The 26557-nt window shown below is 49.0% G+C and overlaps 1 protein-coding gene across 1 annotated transcript; it reads left to right on the top strand.

The window, feature by feature from the left end:
* The first annotated feature begins 365 nt into the window (after positions 1 to 365).
* MFN2 (mitofusin 2) lies at positions 366 to 14302 on the top strand. The gene is made up of 18 exons (XM_056864914.1): positions 366 to 435; positions 2005 to 2183; positions 2604 to 2739; positions 3196 to 3358; positions 3860 to 3984; positions 4795 to 4903; positions 5603 to 5710; positions 5873 to 6026; positions 7100 to 7167; positions 7682 to 7803; positions 8525 to 8651; positions 9099 to 9203; positions 9677 to 9779; positions 10330 to 10550; positions 11615 to 11770; positions 12566 to 12762; positions 13227 to 13361; positions 14164 to 14302. The coding sequence occupies exons 2-18, from the start codon at positions 2009 to 2011 to the stop codon at positions 14231 to 14233; spliced, it is 2274 nt and encodes a 757-aa protein (XP_056720892.1). The 5' UTR covers positions 366 to 435; positions 2005 to 2008; the 3' UTR covers positions 14234 to 14302.
* Positions 14303 to 26557: the final 12255 nt, after the last annotated feature.

The following is a 26557-nucleotide window of genomic DNA, read 5'->3' as shown; positions in this document are numbered from 1 at the left end:
CGTGCAGCTGCTTTTGGCGCTTTGCATGTCGTGGAAGATGCGTGGAGTGATGGTGGAGAAGCGCATGCCTTTGTTCGCATCACGAGTGCTTGCTGTGTAGGGATGCAGGCGGGGGCAGAGCATGATGCGCTTGGGCATGGCACAAGGGACAGCTGAAACAGGCGTGCTCCTTCCTAGGCGATGAGCGAGCCAGACTGAGTGTGGGGGCATTATGGTGCATCGAGAACGCCAGGATATTTCCTCAGCTCGTGGAAGGGCTCAAGACAGAGTGGTCAGGCCATGCGCGGTCACTGATGCGTTCTTTTTCACTCTTTGTGGTTGCAGGGAAACAACAGGATTCTGCCCTTGTGTTGCAGCTGCTGCGCTCTTCCCACCTCTCGGGAAAGGAGATGGTAACCATGCTCGGCTTGTGAAAACCCAACCCGCATCTTAAAAGTCAGTGGGATGCCTGATCCTGGTGTGGTGGTGTGGGGGGAGTGTTACTTTAGGCCTCCCGTTGACTGATAAGGAATCTGTTTACCATGTGCTTTTCAGGATCAGACCAAAGCCCTATCTGGCTCTCCTAATTTTTTCCCATACTCTCTGGGTGCTCACAAGCAGCCTTTCCTTGTTCCTGCCCCCGCCATGCCTGGTATCCAGAAGTACACTGCCACTATAAATGGGATTTCCATTCAATTATCTTCTTTAATAGCCATTGTTAGAACTGCATGACCTCCCTGAGTTTATCTAATCCCTTTTTAGTGCCAGCTAAGCTGCTGGCCATCCTTGCCTCTTGTGGCAGTGGGTTCTCTAAGCTGATGGGTTTAAGAAGAGAGGAAGGAAGGGCCCAGATTGCAGCTCTCTAAACACCAGCGGCAGCGTCCCAGGGGCCAGCTTGACATCTGGTTTCTCTTTGCTGCTGCCATCCCTTGTGAATGCAAAACATGTGCTCTACCTCTAAGTGTTGTTCCCTTCTTCCTTGAAGGGAATGGTTATGTGAAACAAACTGTCTATTTAAAATGTAGTATATAAAATTTTTCTATCTCGCCTGATCTTGTCAGACGCAGGGCGATTCTTTCTCAGGCCATGCTAAAATCAAAGGAATCAGCCAAAGCAACCTCCTCTTTTTTCCTTCTAGCCCTAAGACAGAGCCAGTTGCTGGCGACATCTGCCTTTGTAGCTGTGGATTTGGGTAGCTGAATCCCAGATTAAGGTGTCATCTATGATGTAGTAGATACAGTGATAGACCAGGACCCTGGGTGACCTGGGTTTGAATCCCCACTTCGACCATGGAAACTTGCTGAGGGACTTTGGGTCTGTTACAAAGTCTCACCCTGGCTTACCTCTTAGGGTTGTTGTTAGAGAGTGGAGGAGGGGAGAACAATGTTCTAAAGCTGCTTTGAGCCCCAGCTGGGGAGAAAAGCAGGATGTAAATAAATAAATGCAAATGTGTTGTCTTGTAAAAGTGGTGGGGCATCTGCTGTGTGTTGCGGGGGTGATTGTTCATAAAACTGGAATATCCCTCTTGAAAATCCAGCTCTTTAATCTTGAGCCTGTGTGGGGATAGAATGCAGGATGTTCAGTGAGGATTTCTCAGTCATCCTTCCTCTCCCCGCATCCCCCATTAAATTCCTAGCTCCTTGATCCTGTGCCTTTCCCCTGGCGACTGGGCAGGAAGCACCGCATTCATTGATGGGGCAGCTTAAATTAATAGGAAATTAATAATAATACAGTGGGAGTATCCAGGTTCAACTCAGCTGTCTCCTTTGGGTCTGTTGTAGTCTCTTGCTTCCAGCCAAATGTCTCTGGGAGTTCTAGAAGCAGGAATGGAAATCACTGCCCTCCTCTGTTGCTCGTCCTTGGTATTAAAAGATAGCCTGTGCTTGCTCATGGAGGTTAATAGCCATTAATTAGGCAGGTTCGTGAAGCTCTTTCCAAGGCTAGGCTGCCCCTGCATTTTCCTCGTAGCAAATCCACCCTGTTTATCGCGCTGCCTGTCTTTTTCTTCCCCACCTGGCCTTGCAGCGAGATGTCCCTCTTGTTCTCCCGCTCCAAGTCCATCCTCGGCAGCAAGAAGGACAAGAGACACATGGCGGACGCAACCGCCTCCCCGCTCAAGCACTTTGTCACTGCCAAGAAGAAGATCAACGGCATCTTCGAACAGCTGGGGGCCTACGTCCAGGAAAGCGCTACGTTTCTGGAGGGTATGGAATTGGAGTTCTCCTGCCCTGGTTCCCTTGGCCCTAGCAGTTCAGGATTTGCCGTTCTGGCCAACAACGGCTCCCTCAGGCAGAGAATGCTGTTTCTCAGGACCTGCAGCCTGGGAGATTGTTGTAGATGCCCCAGAATTGCCCCGGGCCCCTTTGCATGCAAAGCAGGCGTGGAGCTGCCTAGAAGGGGCCCTGCCCACAAGGCGGCCTTCTCCCCTTGGTCAGTCCTTGGGCCCCTCTGGCTCAGTATGTCCTGCACCTTGCCAGGCTTTCGGGCAGAGAAGGGCCCTTCCTGGCGCCAGCTGCCCGAAGAGATCCTTCAGCTGGAGATGCCGGGAATGGAGCCTGTGGGCCAGGCCTGTCCTTTCGCCCCGGCCCTGGGGCCTAAGCCGTGGTTCCCTTTTGTGGTTTCAGAAACGCACAGGAATGTGGAGCTGGACCCTGTCACCACAGAAGAGCAGGTGCAGGAGGTCAAAGGTTACCTGTCCAAGGTCAGCGGGATCAGTGAGGTCCTGGCCCGGCGGCACATGAAGGTGGCCTTTTTTGGCCGGTGAGTCAGGCGGGCGGCTCGCTCGCCCCGCCCAATATGGAATTTGGCATCGGGGGCAGTGTGGGGGGAGGGGAGGATTGTAGCAGATGGCAGCTGTTATGTGCCTTTGACCCAGAAATGCAGCCAACGGTCGCGGTGGCTGCCAGCAAACACCTGCCCAATTTAGTCAGTCCCCTTTTTTATTTTTGGCTGGGAAAGCCAGACTGTAGCTTCACAGGTGCAGCCCTGGGCTTGGGGTAGGGAGACCTGGGTTCAAATCCTCTCTGAGCTGCAAAACAAATTCACTGGGCTTGGCAAATCCTACTCTCAGCCTGGCCTGCCTTGCAGGGTTCTTGTGAAGGCAGAAATGAGACAGCACATTGTATACCGCTCTGACCTCCTTAGAAGAATGGCAGGTGACAAAATAGTCTTTCCCTTCTGTCACTCTGCAACAACAAAAAATTGTCCCTATTTCAGGACAAGCAATGGGAAAAGTACTGTAATAAATGCGATGCTGTGGGATAAAGTCCTCCCCTCTGGCATCGGGCATACCACCAACTGCTTCCTGCGTGTGGAGGGGATGGACGGCCACGATGCCTTCCTGCTCACAGAGGGCTCCGAGGAGAGGAAAAGCGTCAAGGTGGGTGTCCAGCTGGCAAACCAAGAATGACCCGTGGGGCTTGAGGAGCAATCTGGTCCCTGCTTTCCCTTGTGATGATTGTTTTACTCTAGTCTGAGACATTCCAACCGTGGCCTCTCCCACTAACCCCTCGACAGCAGCCACATTGCATGGTGTAGGTGAAACTTGCGGATGGGTCTTCAGTCAGCAAGGGGCGCCCCACCTACTCTTAGTGGGGCAGACCCTGGCTAGTTACCAACCTTCTAGAATTCGGTGTGGCAATTTCGTTGTGAATCCATGCACGGCTGCCACTGCCAGCTCCCACACCAGAATTCCTTCTGGCCGACATTCAGAGGAATGCACACTGCAAACTGCTTGGTTAGAACAGATAGGCTGCTGCTACGTGGCCGGGCCCCTGTTCCCATCCTCTCGGCAGCCCTCAATTCAGGAGTCTGCTCCTGGCAGCAATGGATGCTTCCAGCTGCTGCAAAGTCTGCCACTTTAACAAACGTTTTCCCCTAGACGGTCAACCAGCTGGCTCACGCCCTCCACCAAGATGAGCTCCTGACTGCTGGCAGCCTGGTGAGCGTCATGTGGCCCAATTCCAAGTGCCCGCTTTTGAAAGATGACCTGGTTTTGATGGACAGGTGAGAGGCCGTGCCTGTCTCCCCCTGCACTTGGGCTGAGGAACCATCCAGAAATGAGGGTGACCAAGTGCCATTCAAATAACAGCAGGATCCAGGGGAGGGGCCGTAGCTCAGGAAGGGGCCGTGACTCAGTGGTAGAGCATCTGCTTGCCATGCAGAAGGTCCCAGGTTCAATCCCTGGCATCTCCAGTTAAAGGGACCAGGCAAGGAGGTGCTGTGAAAGACCTCTGCCTGAGACCCTGGAGAGCCGCTGCTGGTCTGAGCAGACAATACTGACTTTGATGGACCAAGAGTCTGATTCAGTAGCAGGCAGCTTCATGTGTTCAGGGCGCTTCCCACCTTCACCATGTTTTCTGCATCCGAGATGCTTCTGGCCATGCAGTTTAACAGGAATACATTTCTAAGCTGGCGCTGGATTCTCCAGACAGCTAATTGCATCCAGCTAAGCCAGCTCTGCGGGAGGTTTGGATAATTGCTTGAAACGCCGGTTGCTGCTTCCTCTTCAGATGGGTGCCTCCCCCCCCTCCCAGGTGCTAAACTTTATTGTTAAGTTCTACAATTTCTGTTTCTTTCCAAGAGATCAAATTATCAGATTATTAATGCAAAAATGTTAATCACGTAAGGTGATTTTTGCTACAGCTTTTGCTGGCCTTGTCAGTTTGAAAGCCGGTCTTCAATTTAAGAAACCTTTTGGGGGCTGTTTTTTGCGAAAGGGTAGCTGTTAATTCATAAAAGAAATACACTTTAGGAGGGAGAACTAATTGTTGCTTGAATAACATTGGCTTTTGCCGTTCCTTGGCTCATATGTAGCCCAGGAATTGACGTCACCACTGAACTAGACAGCTGGATTGATAAGTTTTGCCTGGATGCCGATGTCTTCGTCTTGGTGGCCAACTCGGAGTCCACGCTGATGCAAACGGTAAATCCTGTCCTGTCGCCTGCCCTCGGGTTAATCTTGTAGAGCAGTAATTGAATAAGTATAAAGAGGACATGTTGGGTGGTGATGCTTTAGCAGTGTTCTACTTAGCTGTAATCGTACTTGCCTGGGAATTCTTTTCCTTTTAGAACCCAGGCCTTTTGCCTCATCCATCTCAAATTTGGCACAGAGAATCTACCTCGTGATAAGGATAGTCTGGCCACATTTTTTTTAAATTAAATGTATGTTATTTATAGTCTGCCTTTCTCACTGGGACTCAAGGTGGGTTACACAGAGTGAGTCAATAGAATTGAAGGATGGGACATTCAATAAACCGTGCAATAGGATTTTGATTGTAGAACCAACCAGCGATCCAAAAAACAGAACTGCAGCTAAGCATAAGTGTTAACATGATGCATTAAATGATGCAAGATGATGTAGTATAATCCAAGTTACAGCAACCTACACACAGTAATGTGGACCAGTCCATAATAATTTTGGAAAAATCCATTGTAAAAGAGCCGGGGTGCAGGAGTTTTCAAAATGTTTTGAGTGTGCAGTGGTTCAAACTTTGCAGCATGGTTTATTGCGCACACGCTGCAACTTGCTGATGGAGCCAAGGCACAAATGGGAGGGGAAACTTGGGGCTGCAGCGTGACCCCTTTTGCACCCTGACCTGCCGGTTTTTGCTCTTGCATGCAGGAGAAGCAGTTCTTCCACAAAGTGAATGCTCGCCTGTCTCGGCCAAACATCTTCATCTTGAATAACCGATGGGACGCTTCCGCCTCCGAACCAGAGTATATGGAAGAGGTGCGGGCGTCTGTAAAAATCGACTGCTCTCCTTCCTCCAAAGGAAGAGAACCGGTCATCTTGCGACTTGCACCAAGTAGTGATGGAACTGGGAGGGGGGGACACTCTCTCCCCAAACAGCTGGGACTCCGCACATCACCATGAGGCTCTTTTCCTCATTAGGTGCGTCGGCAGCACATGGAGCGCTGCACCAGTTTTCTGGTGGACGAGCTTGGCGTGGTGGATCGCGCCCAGGCCAGTGACCGGATCTTCTTCGTCTCGGCAAAGGAAGTGCTGAGCGCCCGGATCCAGAAGGCTCAGGGGATGCCCGAAGGGGGTGAGAGAGGCCTATCCTGTGAGCAGAGAAAGGCACAACAGGTTGCTTCCTCGGAAGCCGGGAATCTCCACTGGCCTCGTCTCCATTCATCCTTTTTTTATATTTGCCACCATAGCTCCGCTCCTTGCCCTGGAGTTCAGGAAACAGCTTTTCCTCCCCTGGGTCCTAGATTCGCCCTTCCTCTTCAAGTTCTTTGTAGGTTGAATTTGGCACCTGGCTAAGTAGTCGGTCACAGGCTGTCTCACAACTATTTCTTTCTTTCTCTTTAATATATTTTTTTATTTTCAATATATGGGTACAAAAAGAAAAAAAGGGGAAAGACATAATGTACAAGTTAACAGTGCTCAAGCTCATCTGATCGCTTGTACTCCCAGAAAATCTCCTCTCTTGGGAAAGTCACTGACTATAAAAAAACTAAACTAAGCTAAACCATTATCATTTATTGATGGCAATTAATAAAAAGCATTACTAGCTGCTATAGCCACTTGTGTGTGTGTGTGTTAAGTGCCGTCAAGTCGCTTCCGACTCATGGCGACCACTTAGCTGATATAAACCTTAATTATCTGCTATGTCTATTAGTACAACGTTAACTACGGTATATCCACAGTAAATAGTATCTGATAGGAACAATCTGGCATCTTATAAGAACAAGCAATTATCGGTTTCCTAGAGACATACTAACAATTATCATTTATTTTTGTCCTAAAGCTGTATAACATCTATCATTCCAAAGTATTAGCTAATTTGAAGTCGCATGTATTTATCAAAGCATGGTTGCCATCTCTGCCTCGCAATTATTTCCGTCTGCCCAGTCAAATAGCTTTTTCCTCACTCCTCAGCCAGATCCTTGGGCCACCTAGGGCCAGGAATGAAGATCTGGTTTTACTTTCTCCATAGAAACATGCCCAAGGCACCTGCTTCTTGCCTGTGATGTCTGTACCCGTTCAGAATCAGACTTGTCCCTATCTGCATAGCCCTTTCCCAGGGGACAGAATTTTGGGGGTCTGAGAAAGAGGGGGAGGGAAGGCTTAGAGCCCGGGCTTAGGTGAGATTTTCGATGCTCTTCCTCCTAGGTGGTGCCCTGGCCGAAGGCTTCCAAGTGCGCATGTTTGAATTCCAGAACTTTGAGAGACGATTTGAGGTGAGCGCCGTCTGCTAGACCACAAGCTCGTCAGTTCATTTGCCTTGTGGGGCGGACCCACCAGTTCATACAGAACATATTGGTTTTTTTTGTTGACATATGTTTATTCTGCCAAGTTCAAAAAAAATCAAGCTTTCCAATAAAAGGAATTAAAAGGTGCAATAAAATCCACATTGAGAAAATTACAAAAATTAAGCAAGCCAGGATGACTGTGGCATTGATATACTCTGCATGTCGGCAAGATAAACCCTTTTTAACAAAAAATTAAGTGTAGCATCTTGCATCTGAACAGTCTGTTTTCATTTAAAGAAGGGATCACATTTCTGTCCCTGAGGAAAGGCTGGAAAGTGGGTGGCCAATGCTTTGTGAAACCTCAAAAGCCAGAGAAGAGGGTCAAGGAAGACTGCCAGTGGTGGGGGGAACATCTTCAGAACTAGATGTTGGGGGGGGGAAAGGAAAGAGAGATGCTTGCCGCCTTAAGAGCCCTGCTTTTTCCTTCCCTTTGCCTACCCAGGAGTGCATCTCACAATCAGCCGTGAAAACGAAATTTGAGCAGCACACGGTCCGCGCCAAGCAGATTGCCGAGGAGGTTCGACACATCATGGATTGCGTACACGTGGCCGCCCAAGAGCAGAGGTGAGTGGCTGTGGGCTTTCTGCCCACAGGTGGAGGAAGATGAGACATGCTTAGGATTCCCTAGCAAAGATGTGGTGCAAAAAGCAACGTGAGCACCCAGGATTGTTATTTTATTTACTTCTTATTTATACCCACCTGCCTCCCAATGGAGACCCAAAGTGGCTCACATTGTTCTCCCCACTTCCATTTTATCCTAACAACAACAATCCTGTGAGGTAGGTTGGGTAGAGAGTGCGTGACAGCCCAAAGTCAGACAGCAAGATTCCATGGCGTGGGGATTCTAACCTGGGTCTCCCAGATCCTACACCAAGACTGTAATTGCTACATCAGACTGAATTGTGTTGTGGACAAGGGGATGGGTCATTAATCAACTTGTGGACGCGACGTTTGTGTTCACAGCAGGTAGAATGAAATGGTGTTGCCCCCAAATGTTTTCAGCACTGAAAGGTTCTGATTTAGGGCTGTCCTGCATTTTCTCCTGTGCAGTTAGGTGCGTGGGGTGTCTAAGTGTTGCTCGTTGTCGAGGTTCACTTCTTGGTGGTCCTCCTTTGGCCTGTCTTTCTCAGCCATTGTGAGGTTCCCTGTCACCTCTCTTTCAATATTTCCAGGAGCCCAGCCTTTCTGGTGCCACTAGAGGTGGGAGGCACTCAGTCTTACCCCACTGGACAGGGGTGGGGTGCACTTTCCCCTGACAGATGCCTTGTTTTTTTCTCCCCTTCAGGGTGTACTGCCTGGAGATGCGAGAGGATCGACAGGACCGCCTGGGCTTCATCCATAAGCAGCTGGAACTGCTCACTCAGGACTACAAGCTGAAGATCAAGCAGATCACGGAAGAAGTGGAGAGGCAGGTGAGGCCAGCCTTACCACAGAAGGCATCCTTCAGTTCTGGAACGGGTGGCGTGCTGCTGACAACTTGCCAACGAAAGCCAGCGTGGTGTCGTGGTTAAGAGCGGTGGTTTGGAGCAGTGGACTCTGATCTGGAGAACTGGGTTTGATTCCCCACTCCTCCACGTGAGGGGCGGACTCTAATCTGGTGAACTGGGTTGGTTTCCCCACTCCTCCACATGAAGCTAGCTGGGTGACCTTGGACTAGTCCCACTCTCAGCCCCACCTACCTCACAGGGTGTCTGTTGTGGGGAAGGGAAGGTGATTGTAAGCTGGTTTGATTCTTCCTTAAGTGGTAGAGAAAGTTGACATATAAAAACCAACTCTTCTTCTCCTTGTCTGGCCCTGCTCTTCATAAATCTCAGGGCTGCCTTGGCCACAGTCTATTTGATGCACGGTTGTACTTGCAGGTGTCCAACGCGATGGCTGAGGAGATCCGCCGGCTCTATGTGTTGGTGGATGATTTCCAGCTGGACTTCCACCCCTCTCCAGTTGTCATCAAAGTTTACAAGAATGTGAGTAAGAGCGATTCCTCCAGAACGTCCCACGATACAGCATGTTGTTAGCACTTCAGCTTCCAGCAAACACATGGTTTCTGGGCTGGGGAAGGTGTTTCACATTTGGTGGCCGAGCTGTGTATTTTCACATATACATTTGCTGATGTGTATACTGCCAGTCGAGATGCGTGTCCTCAAGATAGCAAGAAGTTCAAAATACAGCAGACAGTCAATAAAATCAAAGTAAGTAAGTGGATGCAGCAAAAATCAAAACTCTTCCACAGATTGTGATATAAATTTTAATTGATCTTTTTGGGATGAAAGCCTGGTTGTAGGGCTTCCAGCATTTTAGGGCTGACTTAGGACTCCTAATGCTAAGTGGTGGATTTAAAGCCATTGCTGTTCCATGCTATGTATTTGCTCTTATGAAAACAGGAGTTGCTGTGTGAGGAGCTGGTTTATATAGTGTGGTGCTTTATCTTACTTTTCAGGAACTTCACCGGCACATTGAGGAGGGCCTGGGTCGGAAGATGTCAGAACGATGCTCTGCCTCCATCACGACATCGTTGCATTCCATGCAGCAAGAAATGATAGGTGAGCGCTCGCAAGCAGAAATGATGTCAGCATGTGAATTTGTCTTGTACCGAGTCAGACCATTTGGTCAGTTAAGGTCTGACAGTGGCTCTCCTGTGGCTCAGGTGGATGTTTTTCACATGACCCGCTAGTCACATTCCCCAAACCAGCAAGGGATAAATGGTCTATTCACAGTAGCCCACTGTTCTTCTGTGGTATATCTGGCCAGGATCCTGAGCTGTGGTCCTGGAGGGTGTGGTCCAGGAGCCCATATCATTGAGCCTCAGCTGGGGGTGGGGGGACAGCACAGGGCCTGCCTTTCAGAGCTTTTGTGGGAAGGACAGCGCTATAAGAGATGTGGAATGCTTTGAAAGCTTGACTGTTCGTCTTTTGTTCCCTCTGCTATTTTCCACTGCTGTTGAAATTTCCAATGCATGCTTCTCGGGGCAGAGGTCTCTCTCTTTTGCTGGTGTCCCCCTGCATGCAACCGTGTCCGTATCAGCACTGACCGAGAAGCCAGGCAGGCTTGTTCTAACCTCACTTCCTCTTTTCTGCTCTCCCTCCCGGCAAGATGGCTTAAAGCCCCTCCTCCCAGCCTCTGTGCGGGGCCAAATAGACATGCTGATCCCCCGGCAGTGTTTCGCCCTGAGCTACGATCTCAACTGCGACAAGCTTTGCGCTGACTTCCAGGAGGACATTGAGTTCCATTTCTCTCTCGGGTGGACGATGCTTGTGAACCGGTTTCTGGGACCCAAGGGCGGCCGCCGGGCCTTGATGGGATACAGTGACCAGGTGGGCGTCGTCTCCCTTTGCCCTTTTGGTTTCCCGGTAGGCGTCGATGAGATCTTTGAAAACGGGATTTGGTCCGGAGGGTTGTAAGAAGTCTCTGACGTGGGGGAGACTTGCTCAGGGAGCTCCATTTTGGCTCCTGCTTTTTAAAAAATCGTGCTGTTTGTGCAGCTCAGATTGAGAGGGCGAGGCAGCTTGTGGGCTAATTAGAAATAATGCCTACCTGTCTTCCGATGTGGACTTTGGTGTGCTGTCTGCTCTTTTTAGCTTCAGGGAGGGCCAAGAGGTGGCCGCAGACGCTTGCTGTTGGAAGGGAGATTGAGGAATCTCCTAAGGGAAGGGTCAGCCCAGACAATGAAACAAGTAGCTAAATTCAGTGCTACTATATTCAAGATTCTTCAGACAAAGCGGGGGCTTGGCAATCTAACCTAAAATGAAAAATGTTATATTAATCTGAGGTTTTTAGCTTATTTATTTGTTTAAGAATTATACATCCCATAGTTTTAGTTACTTTAATTCTTTTAGATCTTTTAATTCTATCTCGTAACTGATACGAATATTTTAACGGCTTTGCCGTATTAATAAATCTGAATCTGACTCTTGCTGTTGGGAGCCGGCCAGCTGTCCTGCCTCAGCCTTGTTTGCTCCGTCTGTAAAATGGGAATAGCCAACCTGTCCTTCTCCCTGTCCTCCTCCTGGGCTTGGTTTTCAGAAGGAGGGAAATGGTCGCTTTTGCATCATGCTGGTAATGAGGACTGTCAGCAGTTCTGGGACATCCTCTCCCCAGGTGCCCCCCTTCTGCTGCTCCTCTCTTCCTCACAGAGTCCAGTCATCTTAATTTTTTAATCCGCGTTTGCGTATGCGTTTGTGTTGGCTAATGCCTGCGATAGGTGCTCTCTCTTGGGTTTCCATTGTTGTTTACTGCTTTGAGAACTGATCTTGGCCAAAAGCAAGATTTAGGGTAGATCAATAACCGGTCAGTAACTTACAAAGTGTGAAACATTCTCTCTTTTTGTTTTTATTGCACCTCTTTCTCCTCCCTCTCCCCCCCCCCCCGTTCTACTTAGGTCCAGCGCCCTTTGCCTTTGACCCCCGCAAACCCCAGTCTGCCCGCCCTTCCCCAGGGCTCCTTGACCCAGGAAGAACTGATGGTCTCCATGGTGACGGGGTTGGCATCGCTGACTTCCAGGACTTCGATGGGCATCCTCGTGGTCGGTGGAGTGGTAGGTCAGAGGAGGGGCGGCCAGTTCAAAGGCTACTGCCCCCATCCTGCAACGCTCTTCAAAACAGGAAGCTTGAACATTTATTTGTCTTCATTATTCATTTATTTACCAATTTTATATCCTGCCTTTCTGCCCTCACGAGGGCCACCGAAGCAGCTGCCGACTTAAAACACGTAATAAAAATCACATTTTAAAACCATTAAAATCAACCCCCTGTCCCCCAAAACACATCATTAAAACAGTTAAAAACAGAGTTACGATATATACAAAAACATAGCCGTGGCTCAGTGGTAGAACCTCTGCTTGGCATGCAGAAGGTCCCAGGTTCAGTCCCCGGCATCTCCAGTTAAAGGGACCAAGCAAGTAGGTGATGAGAAAAACCCCTACCTGAGATCCTGGAGAGCCTCTGCCGGTCTGAGTAGACAATACTGACTTTGGCGGACCCAGGGTCTGATTCAATATAAGGCAGCTTCATGTGTTCATAAAGACAGTAATTGAAACATTGGTCAGAAAGGAGGGAATGCCAAGTGAAACAAAAACGTTTTCACCTGCTGGCGGAAGATGGCAACAGAAGGGGGCAGATTAATCTCCCTGGGGAGAGGAGGGCTCCAGAGCACCAACTCAGACAGTTGACAAAGGAGAGAAAGCCAGAAGTGTTTGAAAGTTACGAGTGTTTGTGAACATTCTGTGATATTGCAGCAGTTCATCCATGTGCGTGGGTGTGCATGTGTACTTGGTAGGCTCAAGTGTCAGGCCCCATCCCCGCTCTGGTTCTCAGCCCTTTCTCTCTTGCAGGTCTGGAAGGCGGTAGGCTGGAGGCTGATCGCTCTCTCCCTGGGCCTCTACGGCCTCCTGTACGTTTACGAGCGGCTCACCTGGACCACAAAAGCCAAGGAGAGGGCCTTCAAGCGCCAGTTTGTGGAGTATGCCGGCGAGAAGCTGCAGCTCATCGTCAGCTACACTGGCTCCAACTGCAGCCACCAGGTCCAGCAGTGAGTTGATTGGCTCGTCTTCTACGCTGGCTGGCAGGGATGAAAACGTCTCCCTCCTGGAGGGTTTCCAGCCAGTATGGCGATCCTGGCTGCTGCCTAGAAGCTCTCTGTGAGGAGGCAGAGCTGGTATCATTAGCAGGGGAGGTTGGGCATCCCAGACAGGTCCTTGGATAAGCGCTGCAAGAAACACTGTGACTTTGGGGGGCTGAAATTTCACTTTTGGTCACTGGATAGGTCCTGGGCCGGTTGCCGATCCTTTCTAGGCCGTTTTTAACCCACAGTTACTAGCTGCAGGCCTCTGCTTTGGGGAGTGTTAATCTCGGTTACTTTTTGGGCATTTGCAATGTGGAAAAAATAGCCAGTGTTCTAGATTTCAGAAGTAGTTTCGCTATTTCTGAGATTTTACAATTGTTATTAGCTGCTGTTCTTTGTTTAATCTTGTTTCTCCCGTTGCACATCTCAAGGGAGCTCGCTGGCACCTTTGTTCAGCTCTGCCAGCAAGTTGATGTCACGAGGGAAGATCTGGAGAAGGAAATTGCAGCCCTGAATCAAAAAATCGAGGTCTTGGATTCCCTGCAGGGCAAAGCCAAGCTGCTCAGGTACAGAATTTCAGCTTCCAGCCTTGGCTGCTTCTAGGGGGAGAATTTCTTCTCTCGATATGAAAGAGACAGGCTGGGTTCTTTATGCCGTTTTTACCATCCTGCTTCTCTCTTTTCCAATTTTTAAGAGCTGCTCTGCAGGGCCTGTCTTGTGTGCCTTCTGCTTTGGGGACAGGTAGAGTGAGGGCCAGACGCTGGGCCTTTTCTGTGGTGGCACCTTGACTTTGGAATTCCCTTCCCACAGTGGTCTGTCTGCCTGGCACTCAGCAGTTTAGTCCCCGCCCCCCGCTACTTCTGATTATGATGATGATCACAGTTTGTTGTCAGTTTTAATCTTTAACTCTGTGATTTGTGAGGCTGCTTTTGGGAGACAAGTCCCTGACCTCGACCAGGGCTGGCGTTGGGGGGTGCCTGCGACAGTTATGGTGTTGCCAAGCTTGAGAGCCAGTGTGGTGTAGTTCTTAAGAGCAGTGGTTTGGAGCAGTGGACTCTAATCTGGAGAACCAGGTTTGATTCCCCACTCCTCCACATGAGCAGTGGAGGCTTATCTGGTGAACTGGATTTGTTTCCCCAATCCTACACATGAAGCCAGCTGGGTGACCTTGGGCTAGTCACAGCTCTCTTAGAGCTTTCTCAGCCCCACCTACCTCACAGGGTGGCTGTTGTGGGGAGGGGAAGGGAAGGCAATTGTAAGCCAGTTTGATTCTTCCTTAAGTGGTAGAGGAAGTTGGCATATGAAAACCAACTCTTCTTCTTCTTTGGTGCATGGCTGCTAGCAAACGACTTCTTCTCTTCTGTGCAGGAATAAAGCCGGGTGGCTGGACAGCGAGCTGAACATGTTCATCCACCAGTACTTGCAGCAGAGCAGATAAGCAGAGAAGAGGGCGGAGGCCGTTCTTCTCCCCGTGTTCCACTCGCTGGTGAAAGCCGTTCTTGGCAATGAGAGCCCCCACGGGCACCCGCAGAAGCTAGTCGCTGGGCCATCTCTGCCGTGGGACCGAGAGAATCCAGCTTCCCCTTCGCATGATAATCCTTTCTCCTTTTCCTTTTAGAACCCTGTCTCTTCCTGGTAGGGATCTTAAGCTCAGAGTTTAGCAGGAGCTATGACTGTGTTGATACCTTTACCTGATGAGTCAGGATCCATTTTTGTTTAAGTCACCAATGAAATGTCGAGAAAACCAAGTCCTACCTTTCAATGCATTTGGGTCCTGCCTCTCAGTGCATTTGGGTTTAAGTTTATTCTGGACTTTTCCCTCTCCCCCCCCCTCCCCTGACCTCAAAAAAGTGAATTTCTTTTGGTTCGCAAAGCAGATAATTCCTTTGTCCTGTGAGGTGAGGGCATGATCCAGCCAAAGCTGAGCACGTTTTAAGTCAACTGGGTCTCATTGGAATGGATTTCAGTCTGGGGCTAAGTCCTGTTGAAATCAAAGGGGGAAATAAATGTGGTTTCGTTTTGGCTGGATGGTGCCTGCCTCGTCCAGGAGGCAATCACATTTTAGGCAGGTCCACACAGTCCTGAGAAGCATTCCCACAAACGCATCTTGTGCAGGCTGAAATATCCGAGTGCTGGAGGTGGTTTATGGTGTTTTGAGGATTGATGTCAGGAAAATGGCATGGCTGGGCAGCTGCCAAGCTCTAGGGTGCCAGGAAGACCCCGCCAAAATTAGATATTGAGCACCTGCTGGGCCTGAATGCCAGGGGACTGTGTACGGGAGTGCGGGATGGGAAGTGCCCAGAGAGAAGGTTCCAGAATGTTGCCCTGGTTCTGGGAGAGCACAGAGAGAGATTGACAAACTGTAGTGGATTTTGGGGTCCCTTTGCAGTTGCTGTATCTTTTTTATTTGCAAAGAGTGAAAATACCCTTTGATGGATTGCTTTAAAAAAGAGTTTGATAGGTTCCTTAGTTACAATGTGATGTCAGAAGGCAGTTTAATACCAAGGGAGAAACGGGAGCTGGTGAGCTTATAAGGAGGGTTCCCTTCCCATATCTTCCTCATCCTGTATTAACTTGTGGGAGACAAAAGTCCTGAACCCCCAGCAGATCTGTGTGCGGACTGAAATGCATGTAGCAAAGGTATAAGAACAAGCCCCCACCCCTCCCCCACTTGCAAGTGAGTGCATTGTCATCTTGCCCCCCCCCCCCATCCTGTCCTATGTGAGTTTGCCTGCACAGGTCATGTCACCTAGTGCTGATCTGTCCCTGGACAGAAACTGCTGGGGCCATGTTGGGTGAGCTCTGGCAGGGACTGGGGTCAGCATACTGGGTCCTGTTCCTCCCCCAACCCCAAATGCATCTTGGCTTGCCCCTATGTATGTTATGTGTACAGGGTTCTGTAATCCTTCATACAGCCAGTTCACATATTCCAAAAATGCGGAAGTCCTTCCTGTGCACCCCAATTACGTGTTTCCCAGTTGGTCCACTGTAGCAACCCTTCCCCTCCTTCCTGTGTTCGGTGGATAGCATAATTCAGATGTAAATTCTGTGTGAGTTCTTTGTAGAACATTTGAAATGTCCCTTAGATAGCAGAGGCCACTGATTGTGGGAGAATCCCTGTAAGCAGTTCAGGATTTTCTGCCCTCTTCTGATCCCCCAGTGGAATCTCCCCTTGGGAGTTGCTAAGCTGTTGGATTCCCCATAAAACTAGCTTGGCTGAATTCTTTTGCCAGGTGGCCCTTCTCAGCCGCTGCAGTCCTTGGAGATGTATTCTGACAGCGACATCAGTCACAAGCTAAAGAACAGAGCTCCTGTTTTCTTGGAAACAATCCTTTAGCCAAACGCACTTTATTTTTTACAGCCGCTTACTTGATAAGTACACGATATTTGTTTCCCTCTTTGGCTGAGTACGAGGCTTTTCCAGATCCTCTCAACAGGGTGTTTTCTGTCTGCTGTATGTAAAGGTGGCCAGTTAGTGGGTTTTGGCTTTTTAATGCATGAATTAATTTTATTGCCATAGGCCCGCAGGTAATATCAGACAAAGAAATAGAAATAAACAATGAAATGGTCAAATTTTCAGTGCTTCGCTTTCTTGGGTGGAAATCCTTTGTCTGGTTAGTTGTCCCAGAGCTCTTTGCTGCAGTTACTTACAGCCGTTTATCCATAAAAGCTACATGAAGCCTGCAAGGTAAGAAACCTTAGACCCAGGAGACACATTACAGAGAATGCATCACCTTTATAACAGGATACGGAACAGAGAGCTTGAAATAGACCTTTGTTCCTGATCCAGCAGTGTGCTGGTTTGATTCTTATGTGGGGCCTCTCGTTCCCATATGAAATCTGTGCTTGCGGCATAGTGGGGTGGGGGAAGGCAGGGCAGAACTCACATTTGGGGGGCAAAAAATCCCAGATAGCAAGACCTTGGCAAGAGCAGCCACTAGCAGTACTTTGCTGGCTGTATTTATAGGGTTGCCAAGTCCCTCTTTGCCACCAGTGAGAGGTTTTTGGGTTGGGTTTGAGGAGAGGAGAGGCTTCAATGCCATAGAGTCAAATGACCAAAGCGGCCATTTTTTCCAGGGGAACTGATCTCTGTCGGCTGGAGATCAGTTGTAATAGCAGGAGCTAGTACCTGGAGGTTGGCAACCCTATGGATTTATGATTTGCTATTGGAAGCAGAGGAGTCACCCAGGGCTTCCTCAGAACAGCCTGCATACAAACAGGATGCCTATGATTTTCAGTACCAGCCCAACCCTCCCTCCAGCCCCTCCCCGCACCTGCTTCTAGCAACGTGCTCAAACCGCTGACCCTGGGAGGCCACTAGGATGCCAAATCCAGCCCAGTAGAAAGGCTTTGCAGTTTCCAGCAGCCATTGAAATACAGTGCCTGGCCAATGGAAGACTTGATATCTATGCCCTGCTGGCCATTGGGCCCTCCAAAGGCCAGGGTGTGCTCTGGGGCTTAGGATACTCCCGCTGTAGAAACTTGTGGAACAGGCAAAAGTTACAGCCAGGTTGCTCCAGAGGAAGAATCCCACCTGCAAAGGTGGTCATGCCTTTTTAAGGGGGTTACCGCACTTTGTATTCCCAGCAATGTATTAAGAGTTTGAAAATGTTGTAAAAAACATTGCTTTAAAAGGGTTTTTGGATACCACGGCTTATAAATGGTTGGAAGACATCTAAACAGCTAAAGGGGCCAAACAAAGTGCGAACAGTATTTTTTATAACGTTTTCAAACTCTTAATACATTGTTGGGAATACAGTGCGGTACATGTTGTCATGAGTCGACAAGACCCATGACTTATGGAAAAGACAATCATGCTAGAAAAAGTTGAGGGCAGCAGGGAAAGAGGAAGACCCAACAAGAGATGGATTGACTCAATAAAGGAAGACACAGCCTTCAATTTGCAAGATCTGAGCAAGGCTGTCAAAGATAGGACATTTTGGAGGACTTTCATTCATAGGGTCGCCATGAGTCGGAAGCGACTTGACGGCACTTAACACACACACAACAGCCTTAGTTAGGCCCAAGTAAAACATCTGAAAACATTTTCATGACCTGCAATACTGAAGGTACAGTTGCTAACGATGGGTTGAGAAATTCCTGGGGATTTGGAAGGTGGGAAGGGGAGGGACCTCAGTGGGGTGTAATGCCATAGAACCTACCATTCCAAAGCAGCCATTTTCTCCAGGATAACTGATCTCTAACGTAGAGATCCATTGTAATAGCAGGAGATCTCCAGCCACCACCAGGAGGCTGCAAACAAAGAAACAGTACCCAAATATTGGCTACAAAAAAGTGCTATATAACGAGTGAAGTTACAAAAACGGTGCAAACATGAAAAACATACAAAACACCTACATGGTACAAACAGACAAACGAATCAAACCTGGTAAGTATCTAAGCAAACAGTTAACAAGGAACGTCAATAAACGTCAATTTCAATTCATAAGGCAAATGCCCTTAGAGCAGTCCATAGAGACGTAATGATGTTCAATTGAAGGGAGTACATTTCTTATATTGCGCATCGGGCTGATGAAGCCAAAAGCGAAACGTGCCAAATTGATCTAGATAACACCTTTGAAGATTTCTACGATATCAACCCTGGACCTATGGTTTTTGTAACGTCACTCTTGTAATATAGCACTTTTTTGTAGCCAATATTTGGGTACTGTTTATTTGTTTGCAACTACCCTACAGTACCCTGCCCTTCTCTTGTCTGGACCACCAGGAGGCTGGCAACCCTGACCCAAGACGGCAGTTCTTCAGGGGGAAATTAAATCAAAAGAGTTTCCATCTAGACATTTGGAAGAATTTTCTAACAGTTGGAGCGGTACCTCAGTGGAACAGGCTTCCTCTGGAGGTGGTGAGCTCTCCTTCCCTGGAGGTTTTTAGGCAGAGGCTAGATGCCTATCTGTCAGCAGTGCTGACTCTATGACCTTAGGCAGATGATGAGAGGGAGGGAATCTTGGGCATCTTCTGGGCATGGAGTAGGAGGTCACTGGAGGTGTGTGGGGGGGAGGCAGTTGTGAATTTCCTGCATTGTGCAGGGGGTTGGACTAGATGGCCCTGGTGGTCCCTTCCAACTCTATGATTCTCTTCCGAAAATGTTAAAGGGAGATGTGACACTGTTAGGCTTGGATTCAATGGGGACTGGGAGGAGCTGGCTCAGTTCGTCCCACTTGGCCGATTCGGTTCTCTGCCCCTGCTCCGAGTGGACCGTGTAGTCTTGGGGACTAGATTTACGGTTTCATTTGTATTCTGCACGATCACATTTCGCATTCCGGGAGCCTGCTAACTAACTTTTATTGCAATTCACAGTGAGTAGCCGTGTTAGTCTGTCTGCAGTAGTAGAAAAGGGCAAGAGTCCAGTAGCACCTTAAAGACTAACAAGAATATTTTCTGGTAGGGTATGAGCTTTCATGAGCCACAGCTCACTTCTTCAGATACTTGGTATTTGTGGCTGTGGCTCACGAAAGCTCATACCCTACCAGAAAATATTCTTGTTAGTCTTTAAGGTGCTACTGGACTCTTGCCCTTTATTGCAATCATCGCTTCCCCGCTTTGTGATGTGTGTAGATTTAGGGCTGTGTGTGTGTTGCGCACCGCGGCCGGCTCACGACATCTCCTATAGCAGCAAAGGCATTCGGGGGGGGGGCTGCGAGCCGCCCCCTGCCCAGGCGGAGCCTCCAGCGGCCACGTGGCCTGGAGGGGGGTGCGGCCCCTTTAAAAGAGAAAGTCGCGAGCGGCCGGCGCGCGGCACGCCGGGTAGGGGCGACCGGGCTGGCCAATCCGGGCGCGTTCGGAAGCTTCCCTTGTGCTACATTGTTAAAAGAAACCGACAAGAAAGTGAGCCGGGGGGTGGGGGAGAGAGGCGAGCATCCATGGGCCTGGACTAAAAGGGGAGGGTCGCTTGGGGCGGAGGAGGGGGCTCAATGGGGGCTGGGAAGGTGCAGGGGGAGGCTGGGGTCTGGAGCAGGGGGCGTGGGGTGCAAAGTGCCGGTGGAAGTTCTGGTAGCACTGGGGGGGCGTCAGGACTTCAGTACCTCGTTGCATCTCAGCAATAGGCAACTTCACTCCAGACGTTGCAGAGAGTTTAAAGTTTTATTAAGAAAGCAAAACGGGTTCAGTAGGTCTACTCCAGTGGTTCCCAACCTTTTCTTGACCAGGGACCACTAGGACTTTTTGGTTCGGTGCAGGGACCCCAAGGTTCAAAATAAAAATTCCGAGAATTTGAAAAATAAACTTTAATCATAACTGTTAGTTAAACATTAAACTTAGAATAATATTTGAATATATATTTTTATAATAGAGAACTTTTAATTGAAAATATTAATTTATTATGGGTTCATAACTTTGTTTTGCGGACCTTAATTTAGTTCTCGGGGACCCTTGGGGGTCCATGGCCCCCCAGTTGGGAACCAGTGGTCTATACAAACTTAAGGTCAGAATACAGATGGGGAAAATACAGGCCGTCTTTATAGGGCTTTCACGGTCAGAGTTCATTGGTTCTTGTAGGTTATCCGGGCTGTGTGACCGTGGTCTTGGTATTTTCTTTCCTGACGTTTCGCCAGCAGCTGTGGCCGGCATCTTTCAGAGGAGTAACACTGAAGGACACTGAAGGACACTTGACACTGAGAGACACTGTCCTTCCGTGTTACTCCTCTGAAGATGCCGGCCACAGCTGCTGGCGAAACGTCAGGAAAGAAAATACCAAGACCACAGTCACACAGCCCGGATAACCACAAGAATCAATGAAGAGACTTTCCCACAAGACCGGGAAGGGGAGGGGGAAGAACACGGAGCTTGCTTATCCGGGGCCCGACTGGGTGCCCTTGCTGACAGGGGGGAAGGGGCTCTGTCCAGGTGGGACCAGCTGCAAGAGCAGCTCGGGGTTCCTTAGGGCTCAGAACGGGTAGAACTTCATATGGGAGGGTGGTGAAGGGTCTCTGGTTCCCTAGGCGTGCAAGGAGAAAGAGTTGAACAAATGAAGCTGCCTTCCCCTGAATCAGACCATCAAGGTCCATCCAAGTCAGTATTGCCTACTCAGACCGGCAGCGGCTCTCCGGGGTCTCAGGCAGAGGTCTTTCCCATCACCTGCTTGCCTGGTTCTTTTAACTGGAGATGCCGGGGACTGAACCTGGGGCCTTCTGCCTGCCAAGCAGAGGCTCTTCCACCAAGCCACGGCCCCTCCCAAGGGCACAAGGGTTCCTTGCGGCTTGAAGCAAGTAGAAGGTGGGGGGTGAAGAGTCTCCAGTTCCCTAGTCATACAAGGAGAATCCATTGGGCTGAGGCTTTATGGGCCGGGGAAAAGAGTTGCCTATAGAACCTTGATTCGAGAGCGGAGGAGGAGAAAAAGAGCTTCCCCCCTCCCTAGGGTTGCCAACCTCCAGGTACTAGCTGGAGATCTCCTGCTATTACAACTGATCTCCAGCTGATAGATATCAGTTCACCTGGAGAAAATGGCCGCTTTGGCAACTGGACTCTATGGCATTGAAGTCCCTCCCCTCCCCAAACCCCGCCCTCCTCAAGGCTCCGTCCCAAAAACCTCCTGCCGGTGGCAAAGAGGGACCTGACAACCCTACCCCTCCCAGGGGCAGCCTAGCTGGGAAGGTTACGGGGTGTCTTGTGGGGTCAGAACAACTAGGTTCAAGCCCAGGAACACCTTAGAGGCCAATCAGATTTCCAGGGCGTGTGGGTTAGAGAGTCACAGCTCCCTTCGTCAAAGTGATGGTGGATCAGAACCATGTCAGTTGCACAAATCGGAATTTGTCTCCCCTTCACCCGGTGCTTAATTTCCATCAGGAACCTTCCCCCACTGGCAGAGACTGTTGTAGCTAGGCTGGTGGAGAAAGGCACTTTGCACCTTCTCAGGGGCTCTCTTATCCCTTCTTACTTGGCACGTGTCTAAGGTTGAACGTTACAAACCGACGCTGGAGCTCCACCCTAATGCAGTTAAGCCCTGCTTCTGATAAGTAAACTAAATGCTTGAGTTGGTTATTATTGCAATAAGCCCCTTTTAGTCACGGTATCGTAAAGTTATTTAGCATATAAACACAAAACTGGCACAGGGAGTTGATCTCCAGCGCCCCACATTCTCTCGACATTTCTGCATCAAATCAGCAATGAACTGCAAAGTTGTTTGCACTGGTTTGGCTTTCATGAGGCCCTCGGCAAATGCTGTTTCCTCCGGGTTCTATGGCAACCGGCACAGCAATGCACAGCATGCCCACTGGAGCCTGAACTAATAACTTGGCAGCCAGTGCGAAGGGCAAGGAGGGGCAGCTAAGCAGTGGCCAAGAGATTAACGCCCGCCCTTAATGGTATTGGCCAAAGGGAAGTGATTTCGGTAGCTCAAATCTTTCTTTGAAATTGGCGGTCTGCAACTGAATTATCTGGGGGTGTTTTTCCTGCTGTGTTTCTGGTCCTGAGGTCGCTTTACTCTGTTCTGGTTAGACCTCACCTAGAGTACTGTGTTCAGTTTTGGGCACCGCAATTTAAGAAAGATGTAGATAAGCTGGAATGTGTCCAGAGGAGAGCAACAAAGATGGTGAGGAGTCTGGAGACCAAGTCCTATGAGGAAAAGCTGAAGGAGCTGGGTATGTTTAGCCTGAAGAGAAGACTGGGAGGGGATGTGATAACCATCTTCAAGGACTTGAAGGCCTGTCATATAGAGGATGGTGCCGAGTTGTTTTCTGTTGTCCCAGAAGGTCAGACCAGAACCAGTGGGTTCAAATTAAATCAGAAGAGTTTCCATCTAGACATTAGGAAGAATTTTCTAACAGTTAGAGCGGTTCCACAGTGGAACAGGCTTCCTCGGGAGGTTTTTAAGCAGAGGCTAGATGGCCATCTGTCAGCAATGCTGATTCTATGACCTTCGGCAGATCATGAGAGGGAGGGCATCTTGGCCATGTTCTGGGCATGGAGTAGGGGTCACTGGGGGTGATGTGCTGGGGAGGTAGTTTGGAATTTCCTGCACTTTGTAGGGGGTTGATGACCATGGTGGTCCCTTCCAACTCTATGATTCTATGACAGCATACCTTGCTTCTACAAAAATCATGCTGTGCTGCTCTCAGGAATCCAATTCTCTTTACCCACCCCTTCCTATTTAAGACAGCACAGCCCCCACCCTGCAGTTCTAATTGGACAGGCTGTGGTCTGTACTACTGTGTACAGTTTGCTGTGGGTTGGCTCCTGTTGTGTGATTTTGCATCGTGTAATGTGTCCGGTTAACACTTATGCTTCAGTTCTGTTTTTTTTAGACTCCTGGTTGGCTCTGCAACTCAAATCCTATTTCACTGTTTATTGAATGTCCCTTCCTGTCGATTGTATTAACTCACTCTGTGTAATCTGCCTGGAGTCCTGTTGAGAAAGGTGAACTATAAATAACGCAAATAAATAAATTGGCATTTTCTAGAGTTAAATTAAACTAGGTTCTAGTTGAACCTCCCAGGGGCTTTCACCAAGTAGGTGCTTAGTGATCTCCACTCTTCGTCCACAAAAAGTAACAGCATTCTATTTAAAACTGGAAGTACAATGACTTCAGCCTTTTTCTATCTCTATGCTCCTCTCCTAATCCAGGAGTGCTTCAGAAATCCTCCCGTCCCTCACTCAGTACAGCAATTTAAGTCTAGACAGTCCCTACCCCCCCCTTATTCCTGCTTTAAAGGTAAAGGTCCCCTGTGCAAGCACCGGGTCATTCCTGACCCATGGGGTGACATCACATCCCGACATTTACTAGGCAGACTTTGCTTACGGGGTGGTTTGCCAGTGCCTTCCCCAGTCATCTCCCCTTTACCCCCAGCAAGCTGGGTACTCATTTTACCGACCTCGGAGGGATGGAAGCCTGAGTTGACCTTGAGCCGGCGACCTGAAACCAACTCCTGCCGGGATCGAACTCAGGTCGTGAACAGAGCTTGGACTGCAGTCCTGCAGCTTACCACTCTGTTCCACGGGGCTCCTTTATTCCTGCTTTACCTAGTGAGTAATTCAAAACCACCATTCAAAAAGGAACTTTAATGACTGATAATTTTAGCTTGAAGTTCAACTCTGGTGTTTGTGAAGGCATAATCGAGAGATTATTGCCCTTCCAGAATGTGCATGCGTGCACACGCTCCAGTTCCATGTGCAAAGATTGTGTCCCCTGGACAGATCTGTGGTTCTAGAAATTAAGAAGAGGTTTTGGTCTCTGCTTTCTAGCTTGCAATCTCCCTTCTTGTTCACTCTCAAAGCAGGAGGCAGAAGATGGATCTGGAATGGTTGGAGAAGCTGCGACTTATGAACCAAGATCTCCTGCAGATGCTAAAGGCAAACCAAGAGGAATTCAGGAAACGGCTGCCTGGCAAAACTCTCTCCCCTGCCCGGCAATCAAAAAGAGAGACTCCCGCAAACGGATGGGTTCTAGATCCCACCAGCTTTGTGTCCAGAGAAGCAGGGCCCCAACTGACAAGACCTGGCCTCGGGTCCCCCTCGAAACCCATCACTTCCCGCAAGGAGGAAGAGGGAGAAACACCACATCAAGGGCATCCTCGTCAAGATTCCTGCGGCACTGAGAAGACCCCTGTGCTGTTAGCAATGGAGGGAGAATCTGCCCAAGCAGCTGGCAAAACTGTGAAAAAATGCAGCGGTGCGAGAGACCCAGAGAGGGAATCCATCCTTGCGAGCAAAACAGACACTAAAATGCATCCTGCTCACTTGCATACGCCAAAGGCTGGAGTGGAGCCAAACCAGACGCGAGCCAAAGGGAGCCGTGGGCCGAGAGCATCGGCTCGGATGCCGCAGGCTCCCAAATCGATCCTGCTCACGCCTCAGTGCAAGGAGGCCAAAGAGAAAACAAAGGTGAGTGTTTGCAGTTTTCTCCTCTACCGTTTTCTCCTTATCTTAGTGGTGGTGGGAAGTGCCATCAAGCTCCAGCCAACTTATGGCGACCCTGTCGGGTTTTCAAGGTAACAGATATTCAGAGGTGGTTTGCCATCGGCTGCCTCTGCCTAGCAACCCTGGGCATCCCTGGCGGTCTCCCATCTAAGTCCTAACCAGGGCTGACCTTGCTTAGCTTCCAAGATCTGATGAGATTGGGTTAGCCTGGGCCGTCCAGGTCAGGGCAGCCTTATCTTGAGGGTTAGCAACCAAACACCGTATCTAGTGCCAAAAGTATAGGTAAAGCAACCACGGTGGCACTTATGGCTAAATATATACACGTAAACACCTATATGCCAAAAACCACTATAATTAACAATCCACACAATAGCAAAATTACAACCAAGCAGTTGTTACAGATGATGCAGTACAACATGCTACTTGCTAACAGTTGATAAGAGTAACTGGATCATTATCCAGATAAGGTCTACTCTTCGCTATGCAAAGTATGTAATCCCTTTGGTTCAAAGTTCATAGATGCCAATCATATTCAAATGGGTATCCGGTAGTTATTCCCATTTCGCATTAGCTTCTTCAATAATGGCAATCCTATGAAAAAATATTTCACGGAACCTTTGTTCCGAACCAGGTGTGTAACCTCTCGTAGTTAGCGGATTGCCATTATTGGCATCTATGAACTTTGAAGCAAAGGGATTACATACTTGCATAGCAAAAAGTGGACCTTATCTGGCTAATGATCTGGTTACTCTTATCAACTGTGACCAAGTAGCATGTTGTATTGCATCATCTGTAACAACTGCTTGGTTGTAATTTTGCTATTGTGTGGATTGTTAATTATAGTGATTTTTGGCATATAGGTGTTTACGTGTATATATTTAGCCATAAGTACCACCATGGTTGCTTTATCTTGAGGGTTGGCAATTTGTACCCCTTAAGGTGAACCTTCCACACTGTGTTACCACCACATTACCCCCCCACCCCACCCCAAAAGTTATTGATTTCTGTAGACACAAGGTCTCCTTGGCACAGAATTTGTAATCTCTTGTTCAGAAGAACGTCCTGCCCTTTAGCTAAGGGGGATGGCATTTTCTCTTGCAGAAGGAGGCCGGGCGCGTGACGTTTGTGTCTGACCCTGAAGAATACACTCTCCCTGCAGACGAGTGGTCAGTTCGGCCTTTCCTGGGGTACGACTGGATCGCAGGTGTGACCGCTTTACCTGTTTGGAGCAAAAGGGGTTCCAGATGAGTCTGGCAGAGTTTGAACGTGGGCAGTGCAGATTGATTGCTACGTCCTGCACTTGTCTTGGGGGGAATACTTATTTATTTACTGGCTTACTTTGTCTATAGTCAGCCTTTCGCACTGAAACTCAAGGCAGATAAAATATTTTATAGAAATTCCATCAGAGAACATAAGACATCCATTAAACAATCCCAGTTGGTCTAGGATTACAGAACTGGAAAAGAATGCAAACTGGAAAAGTCTAAGGCATGCCATACCAGAATGCAGAAGAACCCAGAGTCCAGAAGATGACTCACAGTAGCTAAATGGAATCCATTGCAAGCCTCGATTACTGTGAATATTGGCTCCTGGGGAAACAGGATTATGTAGCGTTTTGGTCTGACCCAGTGGGGGGCATTTTTGTGGTCTGATCTATCTCGGATTCCCTTTTCCTTCTCTTCCCAGGGTTGCTAGACATGGATTCTTCAGTGTCGGAGAAACCCGAGCAGTATTTTTCTGAGCTGCAGGACTTCCGGCGGGTGAACAAAGATGCTTGCATCTATGATGGGTGCTTACGGTAAGAGTGAGGCAGGAAGGCGGAAGTCCCCTGTGGGGCGAGCTTGTGCATCCAGGCCAGAAGGAGAAACTAAACTCCTGGAAGTTAAGAGCT

Source organism: Euleptes europaea, chromosome 19, assembly GCF_029931775.1.
Source record: "Euleptes europaea isolate rEulEur1 chromosome 19, rEulEur1.hap1, whole genome shotgun sequence".
NCBI classification, from domain to species: domain Eukaryota; kingdom Metazoa; phylum Chordata; class Lepidosauria; order Squamata; family Sphaerodactylidae; genus Euleptes; species Euleptes europaea.
The sequence above is the reverse complement of the archived record's forward strand: the minus strand, read 5'-3'. Positions and strand labels throughout refer to the sequence as shown.

What these genes read in the sequence shown, in the direction of transcription:
- MFN2 (XM_056864914.1), top strand. Translation starts at nt 2,009, where the DNA reads ATGTCCCTCTTGTTCTCCCGCTCCAAGTCCATCCTCGGCAGCAAGAAG. An exon ending in AGGAGAGGAAAAGCGTCAAG is followed by an intron (nt 3,359 to 3,859) that starts GTGGGTGTCCAG and finishes GTTTTCCCCTAG; the next exon opens with ACGGTCAACCAGCTGGCTCA. An exon ending in CATGCAGCAAGAAATGATAG is followed by an intron (nt 9,780 to 10,329) that starts GTGAGCGCTCGC and finishes CCTCCCGGCAAG; the next exon opens with ATGGCTTAAAGCCCCTCCTC.